The 15,996-nt window shown below is 45.9% G+C and overlaps 1 protein-coding gene across 1 annotated transcript in view; it reads left to right on the forward strand.

The window, feature by feature from the left end:
• The first annotated feature begins 12 nt into the window (after nucleotides 1-12).
• The window catches only part of YBX3 (Y-box binding protein 3), a 32,766-nt gene continuing 16,782 nt past the window's right edge, over nucleotides 13-15,996 (forward strand). Inside the window, exons 1-5 of the mRNA XM_059726732.1 lie at nucleotides 13-339; nucleotides 4,454-4,517; nucleotides 6,869-6,902; nucleotides 14,405-14,494; nucleotides 15,088-15,210. Coding sequence (XP_059582715.1) covers nucleotides 90-339; nucleotides 4,454-4,517; nucleotides 6,869-6,902; nucleotides 14,405-14,494; nucleotides 15,088-15,210 — 561 coding nt within the window. The 5' untranslated portion in view covers nucleotides 13-89. The remainder of the gene's footprint in view (nucleotides 340-4,453; nucleotides 4,518-6,868; nucleotides 6,903-14,404; nucleotides 14,495-15,087; nucleotides 15,211-15,996) is intronic.

The raw sequence follows: 15,996 nt of genomic DNA on the forward strand, positions 1-15,996 counted from the left end.
AGACCCGGCGGAGCCCGGCGCGAGCGCACACCCGGCCGCGCCCAGCACCCCACGCCGCCGCCGCCACCAGCCCCACCCGCCCGCGCGACATGAGCGACGCGCCCGACACCACCGACCCCGCGCCGGCCGCGGCCTCGGCCCCGGCCCCCAGCGCCACCAGCCCCACCGGGGCGGCCCCGGCTCTGGCTCTGGCCCTGGCCCCAGCTCCGGCCGCGGACGCCAAGCCCAAGCCCGCCCCGGCGCCCCCCGCCAGTAGCAGCAGCAGCAGCAGCAGCGCTAGTGGAGACGCGGCCGCCGCCGCCCCGGGCCCCGCCGCCGACACCGAGAAGAAAGTGCTGGGTGAGGCCGCGCCGCCTGAGCGCCACGTGCGGCCGGGCCGGGCCGGGCCGGGCCGGGCCGGGCCGGGCCGGGCGGGGGGGGGGGTGCAGGTTCCCTGCGCTGTGGGACCTCTCTCCCTCCCTCCCCCGGGGGCGACTCCGGGCCCCCTCGGGAGGGCCGGGCCGGAGCATCGCGGGGCTTCACCCCTGCTGGGCCAGCAGCGCGCACGAGCACCTCGTGCTGGGCCAGGGGCAGCTCGGTCCCGCCCCGTTGGGCTCTTGGCCGCTTGGTTTCTGAGCCCCCCTGTGCCCAGCCCCCGGGTCCTTGTGGGGCAGCTGGGCACTTAAGTTAGGACAGACTCGGTGGCCGGGAGCGCAGCCCCCAGGGCGGCTCTGAAAGCTGTGCGGGTGCCCTGGGTGCTGCCTTGTGGCATGGCGGGGCGGGGCAGGGCAGGGCGGGGCGGGGGGGGGTTGTTTGTGTGTGAAGTGTGAGCGGGGAACCAGGCAGCAGTGCCAGCCCTGCAGGAAGTGGAGCTGTTCTCCGGCTGGTGCCCGCTCCTGGAAAGGGACGGGGCTGCAGGTTACCGATCCTGTCGGATTCATCTGGAGTGGTAGTTCCTGCTCACATTAGACTCTAGGTACCCCTTGGAAAATGCCAGCTTTCACTTGTTTGATTATGGGCATAAACAATAGAGCAATTCTTCTGTTGCAAAGAACTCCGACTGCACTGTTTTCCAGTGCTCTGGTTCCCCATGTGAAATCCGTGGGTGTACCTTGTTTGCACACCAAATAGTGCTAACCTTGTGGGGCACCCTGCAGCACCCTTAAAAGGATTTCAAGGTAGCACCCTGGTTGAGACTCCACGCCCTGGCTGAGGTCTTGTCCTGCCACTGAGGAGGGTGTGGGGCAGGGAGAAGGTGTAAGAAGAGCACGATTGTCCTACCCTACCCTGTCCTGCCCTACCCTGCCCTGCCCTGCCTTACTGCTAAGGCGTGAATCCAAATAGCAAAGGAAAGCTCTTTCTGTCTGGGAGTAAGCTTTCCAATAAGTAAAAATGACTTTTTTGCTTTTATCACCTTCTCCTACAAACTACCCCCCCAAAAATCCGAAGCCCCTTCTGGGCTAACACCAAAATTAGCACTTCTGTTGGCAAACCTGCTTTGTTAATATTAGCATTCCATTTTATTTCATTTTTATTTTTCTGAGCCAGGAACGTGAGGAGTGACTTATTGACAGTACTGGTTGGAGAATGGCCTTGTGAGCAAGTGCTTCTTTTTGTTAATCTTGCACTTCCATGTTAATGGCTCTGTAAATATGTACACTTAGTTTCTGACCAAAAAGGAACAACCTTGCCTAGTCCCAAGTGAGGTAGGTTCTGACTTGTGGTCAGGCTTCTCTTATCCCAACTGGAAAATTGAAGTAAAATTAGTACTCACTTGTTACCAGTGATCCCAAGCTCTTTCTTTAAAGAAAAAGGATTGTCCCAGAAGTTTTTTGGGGTGCTAGAATAGTTTTTAAATTTACAGTTAGTTTTGTTCTGCCCCCACCCTCCTCCTCACAGTTGTGCTGGCTGGAAGTCACTCCTTTTGAGACTCCCTCATTGCTTTGTTGAAGTGGAAGAGTGGGTTCAAGCCCATTCCTAATGGGAGAGGTGTCCACTCTACACAAGTTTCCTTCATAGGTTGGCCCTTATCAGTCCCTTTCTGATTGATTTGTTGCCAAGGCAAGGGTAGTCACCCCTAGAAATGGGTTCCTCTTTGGTGCAAGTGGAGGTACCCCCTGTTGATAATTACAGCTTCCCCAGACAATGAGATGTATTGGTTATGCCTGTAGATATTCAGGGCCAGATATAAGCAAAGACTTTGGACTTGGGTAGACTTTAAGAAACTAAGATCCTAATTTAGTGGCTACTTTAACCATAGCAAGTGTGTGTTTGTGTTTTTAATGCTTCTTATTAGGCCTGAAAGTTCCTCTAGCTGTCTGCAGCTGCACTTTTTCTGGTCAGAGCAGCTAGGCATTAGTTTTCTCTAAGCCCCAGGCTTTCCAGAAACTTGGAAGAGAGGTGTTTGAAGTCTCCTGAGGGGCTCCATTCAGTAGGTGTGTTCAGGGCATGTCTAAAGCCTGGGGACTGGATCAGTTACTTGCAAAACGCCATTGTGGCTGCCTCTAAATCCTTTTTTTAGTTCAGCTGAAAGGTGGGGATGTGGTTGCTGTTGTGTTCCCTGTTCATTTAATAGCCTAGTGGAGAAAGGTGTATGCTCCATACAGTAGGGTTCAAAATGGTATCCCTGTAGGAGACTGTCTTAAGCAGATGGTTGTGGAATAATTTGGCAGGCCCGGAAGGATCTTCTTAAGAGGGAGACGGCAGCTAGATCTTAGGGGTTAAGGTAAGGTGTGGGGGGAGCCTGGATTCTGGTTTTGGCTCCTGTCACCATTTATTTGTCCCTTCTATTGACCCATCACTGCTTAGGAAGCAGGGACTGGGACTCTGGTCTCCCTGTACCAAGTAAGTGTGCAGCTTAGTTAAGTCCCTGGTTAAGGGATTTGGTCAGATTCATTCCTTGTTCTATTTGTTTTTCTGTGGAACAGGTATATTTAGCTAAACATTAGTGAAATGCATTACTTATGGGTGATTGTTAGCTTATTAAAGTAGTAATGTTTATCTTGAATTTTGTTATTTTAAAACTATCTGTATATTACCTATATGGAAGGGAATACTTTTCTGTGTTAAGGTAGCAGGTCAAATAACACTTTAGAAGTAGAAAAAATCTTTCCAAAGATGTGGCAGAGTGTAGCATTGGTGGGGTTTTTTTTTTTTTTTAATTATTATTGCCACCCAAAATCCAAAGCTATAGCTTGGTGTTTTACTTAAATACTACATAAGATCAGTCCATTTCTTTCTGGTATTGTTGGGAACACCCAGAAGTCCTGGGTGGGGGCTGTATGGCTGGGAGGAGAGGAGGGGTTGAAACACCCACAGATCTGAGAGGAGATGCTGCAGCAAGGCCTGGCAAGCTTGTTTGATTGAGGAAGTGTATGTATCACGCTGCAGGAGCTAGTGAAACCTGTTAATCCAAGATGGAGCAGTAGGGTCTTGCAAGATAATAAGCAAGGCCTGTGACCAGAATGGTGGTTGGAGCAAAACGTTTCGCACCAAGAGTGCTTTAGAGCTAAATATCGGGTTCAGTTCTTGGTAAATGGTGAGACCTTGGAAAATGCCACAAAACAAGAGGCTAGGAAGTAGTTAGTCAGGAAAAGACCTATGAAGTTACATCTTGGATAGATGGTGCAGAACAGGGCTTTCTCTGGCCTTTTGCCTGATCCACTTTTAGCTTGGAGCTTCTGTCACTTTGTCTAGTGAGATTATTCCAGGCAAGTCTGATGGCTTTTGCTGTTGAGGAAAGACGTTCTCGTATTTTAGCTGGGAACTCTATCCCTCTCACTTTGCTCCTGTTAACCACCTTATTCCTTCCTATTCCACTGATTTCTCCCCTGCCTGTGGATGTGATTATACCCATTCTTTTCTTCTCTTTTCTTCTCTTCTAACTTCTGTCTGGTTTTTGGAAAGCAGAAAGAAGATGGCATTGGTGAAATGCAGGGTTTCTAACCAGCTGACCTGGGAGAGTCACCTTTGCCTGTACATTATCCAGTTACTAAATGGCAAACATGGTAGCAGAGAGAGGAAAAAAGTGACACACTCTTAATGAGTGTGCATCTTGCTACAGCCTACAGATCACACATGGGGAAAGGAGCAATAGGTAGTGACTGTACTATCAGATAAGGGGCACTTTCCAGCCTGTTGAATGGGATAGGCAAGTAGTAGATTTGGCTTCCATCCTTGGCTCTGATGACTTGCTGCATGACTTGGTAAATCGTGCTGTCTCTTCCCCAGCTGTAAGATGGGGATATTCATTTGCCCTCTCTTTGGTAGAATAATTGAACAGGAGGTAGAAAAAACAACATATCTAAGTATTATAAGGAAGGCTGTTCCTGAGTGTAATGGTTGCTCTAAGCTTATGTTGGCCCAGGTTGCTAAGTATCTGTATAAAGTGATGGTAAAATGGGTCATGTGCAGAAAGCTGCTTGAAGTTTGTTCTAGAAGTTGACTTCTTGTGTGTGTTCATTTTATTTTTCAGCTACTAAAGTTCTTGGCACTGTCAAGTGGTTCAATGTCAGAAACGGATATGGATTTATCAACAGGTTTGTTGATCACTTATTTGTACATCTCCAAAAATGTGTTGGTGCCTCTGCCTTCCCTATTGTGCACCTTCATCTCCTATCAACTCTAGCAGTGGAGGAACCTCAAAAGGTGTGAGTGCTGTGGCGAGTTACTGGGGTGTAGTTTGTAGCCGTGTTGGTCCAAGGACACAGGCAGACAAGGTTCTTTGGGTGAATCTGATCTCTTTTATTATTATTTAAGTTGGTTTAATAAAAGAGATCAGATTCACCCAAAGAACCTTGTCTGTCTGTGGCGAGTTACCTAAATGAAACTCAAAAAATTGTTTAGTGGGGCTACTTCTTCAGCCTGTAAAACCTGTTTTGGAACCTCAGGGGGACAGGGGCTTTCTGAATCACTTGGTATTTCTTATTCCCTCCTGGGTTTGAAAATACAAGTTCAGCCTCCACTGTAGTATTTCTGTTTTAACACCTTCATACTTGGCAAGATTTTGGAGTAGAAAGCAGAGATGATGGATGTATGTGGGAGGAATCTACCAAACCTTTTCAAACTTTTGAAGGTGTAGGGGGTGGATAAGAGGTGGGCAAAGGAGCTTTGTAGACTTGAACCTTTAGACATTAAAAACCTGTTTACTAAAGCTTCATTGATTTGATTTTTTTTTTTTAATTAGTTTTTATGTTCTATAATGTGGTTTTGAAAGATGTGCTTTCTGATGCAAAGGTTTAAAAATAGTAACCTTCTCCCATCACAGCAGTTTATGGTCAATGGGATTAGTTCAGGGACACTAGAGAATGGGATACAAAGTCTCCCATTTGGAAACAGTATTACATTGCAGTGGACTGGATTGCTAGGGGGAATTTGTTCCATATCCTGTTTCCTTTTACTTGTAAGTCATTTATCTGAAGTTCAGCCCCAGGTCAACAGGGGTTGGCTGACTTGCAATAAGAATAATTTGAATCATGGGAATAATTGATATATGTGGATACAGAGCCTTCTGTTTAAGCCCAACTTCCAGTCTTCTGCGGAACTGGGAGACTAATGGTTTAGAGGCAGATGATAACCTAAAGATGAAAGACTTAATATTTTCCCTGTAGTTCTTGTGAGGTGGTGAATATCCTGCTATGCTGTTTTAGTGAAGTCATCTTTTGCTCCATCTTAGTCCAGTGGGACAAACATCTACATGAAGTCATCAGAATTTTCACCATTTAATCTTTTTCTCCCCCTTCCTTCATGTTCACTACTTCTGCCCCATCTTGAACTGGTTTACATGGGCATGTCAAATATTGAATAAATAAAGGAGGCTTGACTCTTAGGTTCCCAAAGAACAAAGGGAACTTGAGCCAGGAGTTGTCCTTGTTCAGGGTTGGTTTTTTTTAGGTTTTTTTTAGTTTTTTGGGTTTTTTTTGGTTGACAGTAGCCATTGCTAAGTTACCTAAAAGAACATCTAAGAAAGCTATAGTGAACAATTACAGAATAATCCATTCATAAGGGACCTTCTGATACCTGTTAGTTCTTGGCTCACACTCTCTGAAGTGTAACAATTTTAAGGAGAAACATATTGGGGAGAAGGGGGCAAGGTCGTTTGGACCCCTTGACTGTCAAAATGAGGTCTGTTACCCTTGCACCTTTTCACAAGCAAGCATTGGTGCAAGTGAAATAGAAGGGTTGGCCTTTAGTGGTGTTGGGGGCGGGTCCAGCTTCAGTCTGAGTGCATCTGTTAGATACAAAGTGAGTGCTCAATCTGACGAAGGTAGATCAGTTGCATGCAAAATCCTGCAGTGGCTAGAAGATCGTCTAGACTGTCCTAATAAGTTTATTCTCTCTTTCATGTCTGGCTCTTCCCCCTCTCTGTGAGCATTCCTAATCCCTCCTATCCTAGGTTGTTTTGGGTTTCAGTGAAAGGAGAGCCTTCTTAACAGCTGTGCCTAGTCCTGTTGACAGTCTTGCTTGACCTCTGGGACAACGTGTTAGGAGCTCAGGTTGCAGGCCACGGTGGGGTGGGGAAGATGGGATTGGAGGAAGGAGAATTAAATAGACTGGCTGCCTATGTTAAACTAAACCCTGGATATTTGCCCATGGATTAAAGGGGGTCCCTGGGGAAGGTGGAAAATCCCTTGCTGGCAGGGAAATGCTACAAAGGGAATTTGCAGCGTGGTCCGTCTGGAGGGATGGCATAGGCTTATACTGCACATGGGATCCTGGTGGTATGTTCCCATTGGAGTCTCTTGGATGGCTGTTCCCAGGCTCTGCTCCTTGATTAAGTGGAGGATGGGAGGGGCTGATTGGGCAAACCCCAGGGACCCTGCTATAAAATGACAGACTTAAGAAGTAGTTTTATGATGACATTTTTTCTCTGTCTTCACACTTTCCACAGAAATGATACCAAAGAGGATGTGTTTGTTCATCAGGTGAGTGAGACAACTGACTGTACAAAAACGCATGTTTATGTCCTGGTTCTACCCAGAATCTCCACGTGGGCCCATATCTGTCTGAGCCAACTGTCTATAAGGCTGTCAGATGGGCCATTCAAACTGCCCATACCTGTCCTTGTTCATCCTGAAGAGAGTCTTCTGCAGTACACCTAGGTCCATATTCTTGATCAGTGGCATGCTCAGACTCTGGGTGCAGTATGTGGCAGATTTGGGGAGGGAGCAGGAAGTATAGCAGCAGATGGGACAAGAAACGGCAGGCAAAGTATCACAAGGGGTTAATTTATGAGGGCCCCCCCCCCCCCCCCAAGGCTTCCACCTGGCTGGCACACCCTGCAGTGCTGAGTGTGAGGCTGGGTGTGATGCCCATGCAGCAGCAACAACTGTAGGCGTCCCCACTGATGTAGCCCATGTGGTGTGCTGCCCCTGTCACTTAGAAGCTGGAGAGCCCTGCTCTGGATGCTTGAGTGGCTGACCTGCACTGAGGTCTGTTACCTTCCTCTGTATAATGACTACAGATGCTGTGTGTCTCTGTTGCTTCCTTCTGTTTCTTGTCCACTGTCCTTTTAGAAAGGGGAGAAAAGCTTGTTCTGCAGCAGGGTAAATGCTCAGTTTGCAGAGGGACTAGTTTGTTTGGTTCAAAGTAAAATGAAATGGAAACTCTGTGCCCCCTCCTTTCTGCACTAGTTCCCTTTTCTCACATACTCTGTCCTTGTTCTTCCATTGGCCCTGCTGACTTTCTGCCTTCCTGCCTGCCTTGTTGTTTATTGAGAGAAAATGATCCAGTCTGGCTTCTGCCCAGCTTGCCTGCTATCGGCTATTGCTACATGAGACAGCTACAGTTAGGAACAAGGGGGGGCAATGCAGCAGGTGCGAATGGGCAAGGGGTGGTCACCAAGTAGACTGCTGGGACACATGGTGCTCAAGCCCATCAGCAGGTTGTCATTTCTCAGGTGTCTCCCCATGACTTGAGACCCTTGTTCTCCAGTCAGTGAAAGTGGGAGTTGAGGAAGCTGTTTCTGCCACTGTAACAGGAAAGCCAGCTAACATCTGAATTTGGCATGTTTATCAAAATAGTCTGTGCTGCCCCTGTTATGGGAAGCATGGTTGAGATCTGCAGGTGTGCAAATGTCCCCTCAAGAGTTAGCTTCTGGAGTAGAGCCTGGGGCCTTATGCAGTAAAAGCAGAGGTGCCTGAAACCAGGAGCCTCTTACTCTCTGTGCAAGCTAGCTGTGAGAGAGAGAGAGAGTGGAGGGAGGCAGGCACAGTCAGCATGCTAGACAATGGAGGTGTCCATGCATATATAATTTGGTGCCCATGGTGACATGACTCCGTGATAACCTGATGCGACTGTTCTCTGGGCAAGGGCAGTTGGAATTAGTATCAGAATTCTCTGGTGGTGTTAATAGGGTGTGGGGAGACCTTTAAACTCCTGTGTTTACTATGAACACCACAGCTATCTTGTGCACTGCTTGTTCATAATGCATTAGTTTGGGGCAGATACTCAATGCAATCCTGTCCGTCCTCAGCTTCTGTCTCCTCCCCAACTGCGGTTGGTAGCTGACTAACAGCAGCAAGCTAATGGATAAACAATGAAAAAATAGATGGAAAAGGTAATGGCAGTAAGTCATCTACCTTGTCATTGAGGATCCTCTTGTAGGTGTCATGGTAGGGAAATTGATTTTTAAGGAGGACAGTATGGAGGCCTTGGAAGGTACTTGCAGTGGCTTGAGGGGGAAAAAATGAGATCCTTCTCAAATGGGCTGTCAGTGGTTTCAGTATCAGCATGAGAATCAATACCTTTGATTATCTAAAGGATGGTGGGTGAAGAGCAGGCTGCAGAGGTTCTTTAAAGGTAAAGATTTCATGAAGTTTTGTTGCAGAATGTCTATGCTTCCTTTTTACCCTTGCTGTAATCTGTTTCCCCCTGCCCTTTAGGGAAGGCGGGAGGCTCTAGGGCTCCTTCCCATACCTTCTGCAAAAGCTCCACAGTTTGCATGAATGAGTAATAAATTGTTTGTCCTTCCATAGCACCCTGCAAGGACAAAGTGATTGGTTGTGGCACTAGAAGACTCAACTTCCTTAGCAAGTGAAACCTAATATCTTAAATGCCAGTACACACTGGGATTAAATTGAGATACTGAACCAAATAATAATGGGACCATGGTGGCTGTCCCCTATGGAGTGTCCAAGACCAGGTGCTCCAAATGTATGCCCCTGTTCCCTTCTGGCTTTGTTCAACTATCCTATCAGGAGCCTGTACCGGATAGTGTCTGAAGGCTTGGGCACTGTCTGACAGCGTCAGTCTGTGGAGTGGTGATCTGACTTCACTAGTCTGGTTTCTCTTCATATAAGGGTTCCCACCCAAACACGAAGCAAGTTGGACCCTGTTGAATTTATAAAAGGTAGGCAAGAGTGCTGCTCCCCTCCGGGCAGTACAGTGACTCAGCTGGGCAAATTGGGGCCTGCCGAAATGAGCAGAAGGGAACTTTTGGGTAGGGAGTGGCAGTTAGAAAAGCAAATCAATCATGTATACAAACATCCTGTCCTGAACCACCCCCCTCCTCTGGTTTGTGACTGTTGTTTGCTGCTGCTGACTCCTCCCCCTGCCTCTGTAGCTGGGAGTGTGGGGGTGGGGCTGGATTACACATCTAATCTCTTTAGAATAAGGTTGACCTAGTTGAACAGATCCTCTCTTTTCCCTTCCCTCACGCATGTTGGGAGGGGAGCAGGCAGATCTCATGATCAGAAAAGGGGTTAACTCTTATGTGGCTGTTGGATGCTGTTTATATTTAGAAGCATTTTAATCTGCACTCCCTCTTTAGCACATGCATGGTTGCTTCGTTCTCACTCTTCCAGCCTTGCAGAGGGTCCAGATTGTGGAATGGGGACATCTGGGCATAGAAAGAGACTTGGAAACTCCTGGTCCCTGTACCCACTCAGTGGGTAAGTGGAGGTGTGCTGTAATGCATTATTGCTTCCATTTATAATGATCCAAGCAACAGTGCACTCGCATCACCATTGGGAGGTGATGGCTTTTTTCTCTAGTGGAATGCATTGCTGAAAGTGGTTTTCATCTTTCTCCTAAAACTTAACTTCAGCAGCTGCAACCTCTTTAGCATCTGTAACTTCTCTTTTTCCTTGGAATTTACTTCTCTTCCTTCTGCTATTTATTTGGGCAAACTACACCTATCTTAAGTTATTAATTGTTCTTCATAAACATTCTGCCATGTGGGTCTTAACTGTCTGAATAAAAGTTTATTGTGCCCCATGTTCCTGGAAAAACATTACAGATGGTGTCCCAAATACTGTTCTGTGTAATGCTTATGTACTAAGATGCACGGGCATGATATTTTGACATTCCAATACGCAAAGCTCACTACCTCTGAAACATAGGGTTCCTATACACATGTAGAGAAATCCAGCACACTGGAGTAGACTTGGTTTAATTGAGTCTTCTGGAGCACAGAAATTGACACACTTCGGCAGCCTTCCACGTCACGTGTATCAACATTGCTGAAAAAATGACAGTGGGGCGCTTTGAAATAAAACGCTTTTGAGCTTCAGTTCAAAGTGCCCCACCGCCATTTTTTCAGTGTGAGGATGCTGATGCATGTGATATGCAGGTGCTTTTAATTAGCACAGCTCGCTAATTAAAGTGCCTGGCTCCACATCCCAGAGTGCCTGTAAAAATGCCTGTAGTTGTCTCTTGTATGTGCAAAGTAACCTTACATGGCTGAATTGAAAGAGATTGCACAAAGTAATGTTTCCAAATAAACTTAATTGGCTATATTTTTGTGGGCATCCTTTCTTCCCTTCTGTTTTAAAAGGGAAACTATTTCGACTGTTCAGTACCTGGCCTAGTTTAATTCCTATGATAGCTTCAGGAGCTGAGGCTCAGTGTGTATTCATACCTATTGTTAGCTAATGTGCTGTCCTCACTGGTAGTCTGCAAATGCTGTGGGATGGGTGTTTGGAAAGACTTGTCCCCTCTTTCCTCAGGTTTTTAGAGGCTGCTGTCAGGAAGTATTGTGAAGTATTTCTCTATTCTCTTCCCCCTCCCATGACAGCATCTGCAGGTTCAGAGGAATCATAGATTCATAGATGTTAGGGTCAGAAGGGACCTCAATAGATCATCGAGTCTGACCCCCTGCATAGGCAGAAAAGAGTGCTGGGTCTAGATGACCCCAGCTAGATGCCTATCTAACCTCCTCTTGAAGACCCCCAGGGTAGGGGAGAGCACCACCTCCCTTGGGAGCCCGTTCCAGACCTTGGCCACTCGAACTGTGAAGAAGTTCTTCCTAATGTCCAATCTAAATCTGCTCTCTGCTAGCTTGTGGCCATTATTTCTTGTAACCCCTGGGGGCGCCTTGGTGAATAAATCCAGGAAGGCAATCCAAAACCTAACTCAGTATTTGCCTTTGTAGAAGAGTCTTGAAATCTGAGGCCTCCAAATCCAATATAGCTAACTGAAAACTTGAGAATTGCAGAGCACTTGAATCTATGCAGTCAGTTTCTGCATCCTGTTGCCACAGTGTCTAGGTACTTATTGAAGTTGAATAAATTCATCCTCACCATTCTCTGATGCAGGGAAACCTGGGACAGACCCTTTACAAATGGCAACTGACATGCAGATTGTTACATGACTGAGATCACATCAGGAGCCTGGTCAGTCACAGAACACAGATTTCTGGCATCCAGCTTCAGTGCTAGTGTCACTTTTCAGCAAGACTGCAAAATGAAAAACAATGAGTTAGAGGCAAAAAGCTAATTATTCTAGCTTTTGCTCTAAAGTATGTCTAGATTTGTCAGCATTATTACTTGACACTAGAGCTTTTCATTTGAAGATTTGAAAGACTTGACTAATGCTGCACTTGATTCAGCTAAATTTACAATGTGACAAAAGGTCCATTGACTTCAGTAGCTGTGGGCTTTATACCTGCTCTTAAGAACTGCTTTGGTTAAACCTTTCGGTGAACGTATTGTGGACTTTGGTATTGGAACTAATCCAAAGTTCTGCATAGTTTGTTGTTTTATAGGAAATGTTTTGCACATCTCAACTGTATATTCCTATGTAGGGAACACAGAACAGGCTCTTGGAGGCAACCATATCCTAGAATCCCTCTCAAGTGGGTTCATCTCTTCAGAACTGATCAGTCTTTTATTGGAAGACTGACTCTAGGCTCCAGCTGCTTTAATGGATGGCAGTACTAGCCATTGGTAGATTTCAGCCAAGCTTCCATTTTGCCTGTGTCTGCGTTGTCTGCACAGAATCTAAAGATACCCCAGTACATGTGTTACCTGTGTTTGTTTCCTTTCTGGTCTGGGAAAGCATCTTTGTCTCATCTTTGGGCCTCCTGCCTGTACCTCTTCACTGCACTTAAATTGGGATGTAAACACATTGCCCTGTACATTGTGCGTTACCCTTCATGTCCAACTGGGTTTTGGTTTCCATGCATTTGTCTTTGGGGATCAGTGATACAAGGCATAAAGCAAAGTGCACTTATTGAATAACTGGAAGAAAATGTTAGGGTAAATTGGGTTTTAGAAATGCTTGTAAATGTACTTTTCTCCTAATCAAACTTATCGTTTCATAGTTGGTAGGGTCGGAAGGGACCTGAGCAGATCATCAAGTCTGACCCCCTGCCATGGCAGGAAAGAGTACTGGGGTTAAATGACCCTGGTAAGGTGTTCATCTAGCCGCTTCTTAAAGACCCCCAGGGTAGGAGCCAGCACCACTTCTCTTGGAAGTTGGTTCCAGATCCTAGCTGCCCTGACAGTGAAGTAGCACCTCCTGATGTCTAGCCTGAATCTTACCCTCTGCTTATCTTAGATTGAAATGTAAGATAAGCTTCCCTGTTGAGTTTTAGGAACAGAAACTATCTGTTTCTCCTAGTAAGCTCAAATACATGCTCCTGTGAGTCTGAGTGGGTTCTTTTATGCTGTTCAAATTGTTCTTGGGTGCTAAGTAGGAGAGAAGGCTGGAGCAATTAAGGCTTCTTGCTCTGGTGTTTCTTAATGATCCTTCTTCTGATGACTCCTCCTTTTCTTTCTTTTTCTTCCTCATTGGCTGTGCCGCCTGAACAGATCCTTATGTGGACATGCAGATCCTTATGTGGCAATACCCTTTCTGCTCTGTGGTTTAAACAAATAATAAATAAAATCTCATTGTGGTGACTGATCCAGATTCAGCATTAATAATTGTCATACCCATCACAAAAACCACTGGTCTCAGCTTTTTCTTCCCCATCTAGTCAAAAAAGGGTCGTGGAGTAAGAACACGCAGTGTGGTAATTCATAGATTGTAAACCTGGAAGGGACCTTGAAGATCATTGGGTCCAGCCCCCTGCACCAAGCAGGAAAGACACTGGTATACACATCACAAATGAGAAAGTGAAGGAATAGCCCAAACAGCTAATAGGGAGGGAAGGAAGCAGGACCTACTGAGGGAACCAGTGAAATTAGGTGCTGCTGCTGCTACCACCAACACTGCTGCCTAGCAAATACTCAACCTTGTGCAGCTGTCATACAACAGGGATGAAGAAGTTGAATAAATTCACCTTGAGCCAAATTCTTTATGCTGGGGTTAGGGAGGGTTCTACTTACTAAGTGGGGTACCCTGATGCTCTAAAAATGAATCTTGGTGTTAATGAAGATTGAGCTGGTATGTTGGTCCTCTAAGCAGTGTAGTGAAGGATGTAGACTGCATGCTTTTTACAAGGTGACATAGCCTCTGGTAGAGAACCTATAAGGTTAGAACCACTAATTTAATGTTAGACTCAGCTGGGACTCCAGAAATAAGAGCTCAGTTCCTAGCTTTGACACAGGCATAGTGTATCTTCAGGTGAATAGTCTACCTATTGCCTCCATTCTCTGTGTAAAATGTAGTGACTCTTTCTTTTTCTCTTTAATGCCACCTTCTTTAAAAAGGCTCAGGGTAGCTTAAAATCAAAGTCACAAAATGGGTAAAATAAAAAAAATTCTTCCCTAAAATACCTAAGCTTAACTCTACCTGCTAAATCTGCCCAAATAAAAAGGTCCTACATTACTTTTGAAAGACGGCCAAGCCAGGATAGGCCCTGGCTGGCCTTGAGGCCGAGGAAGTTCCAGAGCTGGGAAGCAATAGCTAAAATTGACTTTCTACGTGTTTTGGCTAAGTGAACCTGTTGCCCAAATGGGAATGATGCCTCCCAAGGTGTCAGGAAGGGTAAAATCTATCAGTGTTTGTGAGGAGGTGAGATGCTGGGATGATAAGCGGCTCTTTATCTGTCTGGTGGTGTGTTTGAATAAAGCAGATGGCAAGCAGTGCATGAGATTGTGGATAAGTTGAGTACAGAGGGTCTGTTGCCTTTGCCTCTATCCAGTTCCCTTGAACCCTTCTTCAGTGCAATACTCTAGGAATATGTAACTTCTGTTGCGTTTCACCTGTGGCTTTCAACCTGGCTAATAACAGTATTTTGTGTCTTTCTTTTTTTGTTAAGACTGCAATCAAGAAGAACAACCCACGGAAATATCTGCGCAGTGTTGGCGACGGAGAGACTGTAGAATTTGACGTGGTTGAAGGAGAGAAGGTGAGTGTTGGATAAACACATGGATATGCACGGCTGTGGGGGCTCTCTCTTTAAATGTGGGTAAATGGCTATATTTTTTTTTTCTCCTAGTTACTTTAATAGGAGGACTGTAGGTATGTATTACCACATCTTTGACTTCCTCTTGCTTTAAATGTTAGTAGGTTCTTATGTTCCATCCTAGGTGTCAGTTAGTTAAGCTGTGCACATATTTGGAAAGAAAATAAAAAAAACCCCCAAACCCCTACTATTTTTGATGAATTCAATTTCTCTTGGGTTTTCCCTCCTGTTCATTTTGCTGTTGGCCTCTGAACTCTACAATTCAGGAATTTCTTTCTGCCAGTGAGGTTGAGAATGCCAGGGCTTATACAGTCTTGCCACATGGGAATTGTAAGGAAATGAAAGATAATTACCAACAGAGAAACCCATGCTATTTAGGAGGGAAGAAAAACCAAGCTCTTCTTGGTTTTACATGGCAGTTACAAAAGCAAATTGCTCCCTTCCTTACCTTGCCATCTTGTCTCTGTCTGTGCACTATGCATTGGGTTCTTGCTCTCTCGTGTTCCTCATTACTTTGTTTATTATTTTGCTCCCAGGGTGCAGAAGCAGCTAATGTGACCGGTCCAGATGGGGTCCCTGTAGAAGGCAGCCGCTATGCTGCAGACCGACGTCGTTACCGACGTGGCTATTATGGCCGGCGTCGTGGACCACCTCGTAGCGTAAGTTGACCTCATCCCTTAGTTCCAGTTACCCTATTTCAGTTTCAAATCTTGAAGCAGCCGTCCACCTTTTGTGCAGGGGGACTCCAAATTTAGTTCAGTGCTATGTTCTGGTGAAGAGCAAACCCATGTTTAAGTTCAGCTAAGTGTGTCCAGTGGTTCTGCAGAACCTATGAAAAAGGTCAAGGAAATAATCTACAAACTGGATAGTCTCCATTCTACTGCTGTGGGGAAGGCTGGCCTAACATAAAAAAGCACTCTTGAGTCTGCCTAGAGCCGTTTAGCAGACACCACTTACGGTAGCACTACTTCATGCTGGTGGATCCCACCAGCATGGATTGATTTCAGAAAAGAAAGGAGAATGTTGACCTGTCATGAGATTCGACACATTCATGTGCCTCCTGAATCTCAGCTAGTTTCCACTCCCTTCAGTAGTGGCCTTTATGGCTTGGACCGAGTCATGTTTCCACCTTCAAGATGCACATTCACACTTACTTGTTTCAACCAGCACACAGAAGATGCACAAGCTTCATGGTAGGTTAACACTTCTTTGAATATCCTCCATAGTGCAGCTAATGATTGTGGCAGCACAAGAAGAGAAATGTGCATTATACCCCGTCTGGACAACTGATTGGTTAAAATGGAGGTTCATCCCTCAGTCAGCTTTTTGGTGCCATTTGGTACACACATTGCCTGTTCCAGGAACTTGTGCTTGAAAGGAAATGTTTAGAAGTTGAATCTCTCTCGCTTATCAAGGTTACCTGTACTCCAGGATGTAAGCAACCA

The sequence above is a fragment of the Alligator mississippiensis genome, chromosome 4 (assembly GCF_030867095.1).
Source record: "Alligator mississippiensis isolate rAllMis1 chromosome 4, rAllMis1, whole genome shotgun sequence".
Taxonomy (NCBI): Eukaryota; Metazoa; Chordata; order Crocodylia; family Alligatoridae; genus Alligator; species Alligator mississippiensis.